At 38.3% G+C, this 7,592-nt stretch overlaps 1 protein-coding gene across 2 annotated transcripts in view; it reads left to right on the top strand.

Moving 5' to 3' along the window:
* Nucleotides 1-5,762, top strand: part of LOC147753856 (uncharacterized) — a 14,922-nt gene extending 9,160 nt beyond the window's left edge. For both annotated transcript variants that reach the window (XR_015314927.1, XM_086972459.1), the window contains exon 2: nt 2,881-5,762. Coding sequence is in view for 1 of the 2 variants with exons in the window: in XM_086972459.1 (XP_086828585.1) it covers nt 2,881-3,021 (141 nt within the window). In the remaining variant the exon portion in view is untranslated. The remainder of the gene's footprint in view (nt 1-2,880) is intronic.
* Nucleotides 5,763-7,592: the final 1,830 nt, after the last annotated feature.

The raw sequence follows: 7,592 nt of genomic DNA, 5'->3' as shown, positions 1-7,592 counted from the left end.
ACGACAACGGTATATTACGACAACGGTATATTACGACAACGGTATATTACGACAACGGTATATTACGACAACGGTATATTACGACAACGGTATATTACGACAACGGTATACTACGACAACGGTATACTACGACAATAGTGGTGGATACCACTCAATCAGCGTTTGCATCTATTTTGCTACCTCTCATCAACTTAAAACCTACTAGCACCCTACCGTTTTTCTCCGTCAATCTTCCTACTGACATTTGACGTCTCCAGCGGTCTATCGGTCACAGATTGAATGTACCTCTCGCGTCGGGAAAGACTCAATAGCAGAGTAGACTTGAATATCTATATCGAATCGGCAGCCAGCACTTTGATTATGTCATTGCAGTATTGGAAACATTATTCATTTATATATCTTTACGACCCACGGTCGACGTGGCTATCTCGATGGTAACGAGATTAATGGCGACTATCCAATTTTCCGTAGCTACATGTTACCGAACAAAGGTTGTCCAAGGCCCAAAGAGAATCGCGGAACGTGCAAAATCAGAAAATATACAAACTATAATATCGCTCTGTTTACTTTCACCGACTTCATAGGTTCATTATCTGGTCCAGATGTCAGCAAACCGTAAGAAGTAAGCCTTAACCATAACCAGTACTTGAACCCCCGCTGGTTGTGCAACACGCTCTCAGCGAAAACCTTCCGAGCGCGTCCGAAACTTTATCAAAAGATCGTTTCACATAGCAGTCACGTGTGTCAATGCGCGCTTACGTCATCTGAACAAACAATCCGAGTGCATATAAGTATAGGGTTACCTGCCATCGTTGTAAATATTTCGGTCAATGTATTATACGTATTCAATGCCATAGAAGCCGGTACATGCTCTGTATTTCTTATGCGTGCGTGAGTAGCGATCAACTTGATATTCTAACCGTTTAGGTTGGAGCCGCTGGGTCAGTTATATGGGCACAAAATCAGGTTGACTGCTACTTAGGAACGCCATCACGTAGAAGCTAACGGAACACAGAGAAGATGGCTGCTGCTACTGTCGTCGCCGTAATTCCGCCATAGATAGATATATTTACAGCGCTATAACAACGCCACTGGCTCCACGTGATACAAAAGATTTGATAATGACAGTTTATAGATTTATAGGAATGGTCAGGACGCAACATTAGGCTGAATAAACAGGTCCGCAGTATATAAAGTGCACCGAAAGGCTATTTTTATTTTTGTAACTTGTCGAACAGGGCTCAACTTACTTTACCAAAATCGCAACGCGTTTATAATCACCAGGAAGACAGTAACGTTTTTTTTTTTTGGAAAACATGGCTGAAAATACATCATTGACAGGCAAATATACATATATTATGACGGATTTTAAAGAAAGGAATGTTAACAATTATAGATATAGAAATATGTAGAATAATACTTCTGTCAGATAAACGAATACCTAAACCTAGCCTTGGCAATTGTCCCTAAAATTCTATCTAAATGAAAATAAATATTGCATGAAAATTTTCTGCATTACACAACCTCAATTCGAAACCTAAACCGGGTACTAGGCATTTTCAAAGTACTTCTTCTTTAATCGATATAAGCTTTCAAGTGCTACTATAAATGATCCTAGTTAAATGTTAAGTATCTCACGAAACGAAAGATAGAAGTGAGATTAGAAAGTTCCGAGAAATCTGACCGTTGAAATTTACCCGTAGACCCGTATTAAAAATGAACATACTAAACGACCTATTTAGGTTGAGTTAAAGAATACTACCAAAAGTGAAGCCACTTAGGTGAAGTTTTAAGCTTTTTTTTTTTTTTTAAAATCTAAGCTTACACGAGGTTTATTCAGGTTCGTCTCATGAAAATGCTCTCTCGATTTCTTAGTAAGGAAAACGCATGCATAGCGCCGATTGTTGACTTCGGACAAAGAAGAAAGCTTTAAATCTTGGTGGGGTTTCGTGTACTGACAATCCATGCTAGTCGGCCTTTACTACTCAAACTGCAAAAAACGATGCACAGCCTTCCGTCACGAAAAGCCATTTGCCATTTTGCTTTAGCGGGAACTGTTTTTTCCTCAATACTAAAGGCAGCGGTTGAGTTGATGCCTGTCATATTAAACAGCCTGACAAAGTGTTTTCGAAACTTAATGTATGAAAGACAAAACAAGTTATGCTTATATTCCTTATGTACATATACTATACATCATCATGGTTTCATCTAAGTCCTTTCGTTGATAAAGATGCAAACTTTGAAGCTGGTCCAAGTACCGCCAACAGTTGCAATTACAATGTACGGATTACAATTACAATGTACAATACGCGGATTTGTTGGCGGGATTATTTTCAACAGCCGAGCTGATAACGAACACGCTATGAAAATCAACTATTTATATATCGTATGCTTTGTACGCGGTTATTCAAGCATACAAACACAATCACCAAGAGAATGGTTAACTCTATTATCAAATATAAAGATCGCAAAACATCTGCTAGGTATAGAGATCGGTGATAAGGTGAGAGATAAAATTATATGTTGCGGATCCGTCGTCTCGACTGCCAGCATCTCCCACCCTTTTTTGATCGACATTCGTTATCTGCCGATTGGACAGACTTGCTCTCTTTCAATACTATTTGAAAAGTTCGTCTTATCACAAATCTCAAGTCATCACAGATATTTCCCGAGTAAGCTCTCTAATAACGACACAAAAGTTCCGAGATCGTCAGACCTGGCTTTTCGTTGTTTGATCTCCCATAATGGCGTATTGAAATATTCCCTTTCGGCTGCAACAGCGGAATGAACCGTCGGCTACATGCTGAAGATAACTGTCATAATTCCAAAAGCAACATACGTAGTTCCGCCGTGGTAAGCTTGCTTTGACTTTTTTTCCAGGGCCAAGGATACGCGCGGAACAGCACGTGCCCGATACGGGAAACACAAAAGCGCGTCAGATTGTATTGTTCGAAGCATCATCGGGGCAAAACGGCAAAACCTGATAGAGAAGGGAACAGGATTCTTGTGGAAAATGGATGAAGATCTGACCAGTCCACTTCCAGCTAGTTTCAAACTTTTCGTGTACAATCCCTATAACATAGATGAGACAGGCCCTTGTAATTATGTTTGTATAGAAGAAGGAATGCCATTAAATAATTCTATATTTAAATTCTGATTTTTATGTAGTACATTTCACTAGATTGTTACCAACGCCTATTCAGTATGCAACATTAAGTGTAATTATAATCAATCCTAAAGATGACTAATTTGTGAGAAATTATTCAGATTTTTTACAGTATTGTTACAATTAATTTACGGCTCGTCACTGTATAATCTATAAGTAACTATATTACCGAAACCTATTCATAATAAGCAGAGTAGCGTGTCCTTACAATATCCGTTGATCGCATAACGTTTCATTTACCGCAGTACTGTTAGAAATCACAATTAGACGCAAGACGTCGATCTAAAGAGGGGGCGTACCGCGCTTTGCGCAAGCAAACTACGTATAAAAGTATTCTCAGACCATTAAAAGCATTAGATATATTAACTGTAGGGGAATTTTTCCCGTCCATATATTTATTTTACAAAGTAGCCGCCCGCTTCGTTACACTGAGCTTATGGCAACCCAGTCGTGGAACTCTGCTTGAGTTTCCGCAATCCACGGCTGCCTCATAGGAACACCCCTTGACGGACGAAGTCTCGTCATGGTGTCCAGTAACACGACGAGCGTTGTGTTTATTTCCGATGTGGTTCTAGGCGCAGGTGTACCGCTGATGCCCCTTTTGAACGTTTTTTAATCGCCGGATAAACTTTATTAGGAAGTATAAAAATAATATAGCTTTTAAATTGTTTCAATTGAATTACGTTATATCAATATACTTAGTGAAACGGAAAGCCTGCTATATAGTTGGAGTACGCTTGTATAAGATGTTAGACATTTTCATAGGATTACCGTCTTGACAGGATCTCGAATCCACGCTTACTTCCCGCAGTGATAATGCATCATAACACACTGCCACAAAGCAATACTTCTAGCGGGCACTGCTTGTAACAAATGTGATTAGTTCAATGGCATGAAGGTTAGACGCCGAACAAAATGGCAGTTGAGCTAATCTCGAACAAAGAATTCAATGTCAAGGATAAAAACTAAAGGCACACATCCATGAGTGCAAATCCATATACATCGCTAATCTTGACCAGTCATGTCATCATCAGGAAATTTCATATAATGACAGTCCACTGACTGTATAAAGCTTCCTAACTTGGTATCATTGGAAACGATTCGTTATCAGACCTATACGCGTAAGGCTGTGCGATGATTACACTCAGGGTTTTACTTACGACTGGATAATATAAAGTTGCTAGGCTAGCTAAGTATCTACGGTTTTGGATGGGTGATATCTCATGAACAAAAAATAACTTCGGGAGGCGATAGTTGTGCCTTTATATCCAAGGGGATATGATTCTGGGCGATCATGGGTAAAGATAGGAAGCAAAAGTTACCAAGACCGCAATTTCTCCAAGCGCAAGCAAGATAACTTCGCGAGTTTATGTAGATGCCTGATTCCAGCTTGCAACGCCTATAGGACGTTTTATGAAAGAAAAATAGAATGCACAAGAGAAATTGATATAAAAAAGGATAAGTCGGTAACAGAATCCGTTTTCTCCTTAATTCTTATTACAGAAAGTGGTAATAACCTGACGCTAACTACTTAACCACCTTCTCTAGACCCTTTAAGTAAGGATCCTTGCCGGACCTTCAAGTTCTTGGAAAAAAGAGCGTAGTTGATTTTTTGACTAGTCCTTTACATATGACACATCGTCGTAGTTCGACGAGATCAGCTTGTATTCGACTGTCACCCATTGTCGGCTTCTGCTAAGTAAATCGACTAAGAATAATCTTCTACTTTCTTTATACACGTTATATTGCTTCAATGTGATGACAATTCGCTCCAGATCTTAAATTTTATATTGCCTCTAGGGGCATAGACTTGGATTTATTTCTGTAAGAACAGTAGCGGCAAAGAAAGAAATTATGGTCAAAACGGATAAAATTATCTTGAAGTGTATGTTTCTTAATAAATCAGCTTGACCAAACGGTAAATCGGTGTTATTCTCAAAATACCCCCCACAACGCTACGCGCCAGTACTCGTAGAGTACTTGTATGTAAATGAGCTTTCGGAAGTAGCTGTTGGAGCATCAAGTAAGCGGCCTGCCGTCTCGTGACTTAGAAACCAGATAGGCCGTTTTATTTAGGTCAGTTCTTTCGTTTAGCTCGAAGCTTGCATCTGAGATTATGAAGCGATCAAAGAAAACCATATTGTCAGGCAAAATCTCATTGATACATTTCAACAGCAGCTTTTACATGTTGTGCCGTTTCATTTTCCCTAATTTCCTATGGCGTAAGATTAGGGGATCATATCAATAATTTATCGTAAGTGACGTTTGTCCTATAATACACTGTTCAATAAATCATTAACCCGCTAAAGACTAGTCGAAGTTAAAATGCTTAAGGATGATTTCAACACAAATAATATTGCTAATTTATTTTTTCTATATAAATAATTGGAAACAAACGTGTACGTGTCCAAATAAACATTTGCAAAAACACGTTGTTGTTGAAGCGCCACGAGCATAATGGTAAACCAATCAGCTTATCGTCTCCTACTTGTTTTTGGATTTGTTTGTCGTCCTTTCAAGTGCATCTCGCTGCATATATATATATATATATATATATATTTATACACAAACAAACCTTTTCAACAAGAGAAAAGAAGGCGTACTTTTCTTTCGAGTTGCTCATGATTCGGGGCGTTCAATGGATAGCTTCTCTATCTGCTCTCATAATTATTTAACTCAATTGCGTTAGCTGTGAGCGATCTACTTTAAAGATTTCCCCCGCGGAGCCGAACTCGAGGCACAAAGCTGATAAGCAATGCTGTGAAAATTCACCTGCCAAACAAACTTTGATCGGTTGCGGGGCTGCTTAAACGTGGATCGACATGATCTGCTTGCTAGTCATCTTTTGTGCGCGACCTTCTAAGTATCATAAATTCCCAAAGTGATTCTATAAAAGACGGTAAACAAACAGTAGAACCGAATTTCTTGTTTAGTTATTAATGGCCACATATAATAGTATTTTGCTAATTTTTTAATTATGTGGCTATGGGTTATGCGTCTATTACTTCAACACGTTCACGCTGACATAATATTTCTAATTTAAATGAGGCAACATATGTACCGATTTTATCGTTTGGGCATCTCATGTGCCCAGGTCACGCCGTCCACGAATAAGCCGTGCAGCATAAAATTACTTCTAAACATCCCCTATGCTTATTTTTTTTAGTTTCAAACAATAAATATTTTGAATTTTATCTCCGGATGCCACAATAATGTTACCCTTTATAATCTAGGGTAGTTTGACTGAACGTTTGCTCAACATTCTATAGAATCGTTTTAATAAACTCATGTGTTAATTTTTCTGGAAAAATCAAAACATAACGACTTTATTAGCATTACAGTTCTAGATTCCTTCTGACCTTCCATGTGCCTTTGCCGTGACACATAAAGATCCGTTTGTAGAGAAATCGAACCCTAAAGGTAAACAGTTTCAAAGGCACTCACTTTTTAGATGAAAGTTTGGCAGATAAAGAACAAACTCACTATGTATGCACTAATTAAAACCATCGTAGACTCTGTCCGCTTTCGCAGGCACCGAGCTTATCAAATTGATTCTCGCTAGACTTGTTATAAAAGTGGTCGTAGACAGAATCCTTATGAAGAATAATAATAATAATGACGACAATGGTGATGATGACTTACAAACAAGCCAGGAACGATTCTACAGTAATTTAATTAATGCTTCAAGTTCCAGAAAAATTTGTGATTCGGTATAGCTGGTACATGTGCGTCATGCTTAGGCCGGATGTGATGACATTAACGTAAGAGATTCTTTATATGTCTTCTCCAGCGAGCAGCATTTGGTTAAGGAATCCCTCGCATCTGTAGCCGTGCTAGATTACTTACTGTAGTTCTCGAAAGAACTATACATCAGATAGCAAATGGATGCGGATAGGCGTCCCCACGCACTTGACTATAAACGCTAGTTTTTGTAGGTTAAAATTTGGCGCCATTGTGCCAGGTTTGCTCACGACACATTTTCGTCTAATTTTTACCTAGAGTTCATAGTTTTTTTCCTCCATAACTCGAATAATTATGCTATTGAGTGTACATTCAGTAAATAAGTTACGCTAGACTGTTCGAATATGCTATTTATGGCCAACGATATATTAGCTTGAATGACTTGATTCACTCCCAATAGGCTGTAGTTAGCTAGTAAAAATCTTTAATCTAGCAAGCAAATTTGTCGTTGTTGTTTTTCTTTTCAAAGCAGATACACTATAATTCAAATGTTTAAAAAAACCAAAAATAAGAAATATGCCTCTAAACAATGTTTCCAAAATAACGCCATAAAATAAGACTATCAGTATCGTCATCAGCTTTCAAAATTTTTAGGCCCTTTAGTTTCAGCCGCAATACACAATCACCATTTTCTTTGCATTTTGTGCTGACCAGCTATTAGTCTTAGGTATCTTGTTTAGTTTTA

This window comes from Varroa jacobsoni, unplaced genomic scaffold (genome assembly GCF_002532875.2).
Source record: "Varroa jacobsoni isolate VJ856 unplaced genomic scaffold, vjacob_1.0 scaffold_159, whole genome shotgun sequence".
In the NCBI taxonomy this organism is placed as follows: domain Eukaryota; kingdom Metazoa; phylum Arthropoda; class Arachnida; order Mesostigmata; family Varroidae; genus Varroa; species Varroa jacobsoni.
Note: the sequence above shows the minus strand (reverse complement) of the source record. Positions and strands in the feature narration are given on the sequence as shown.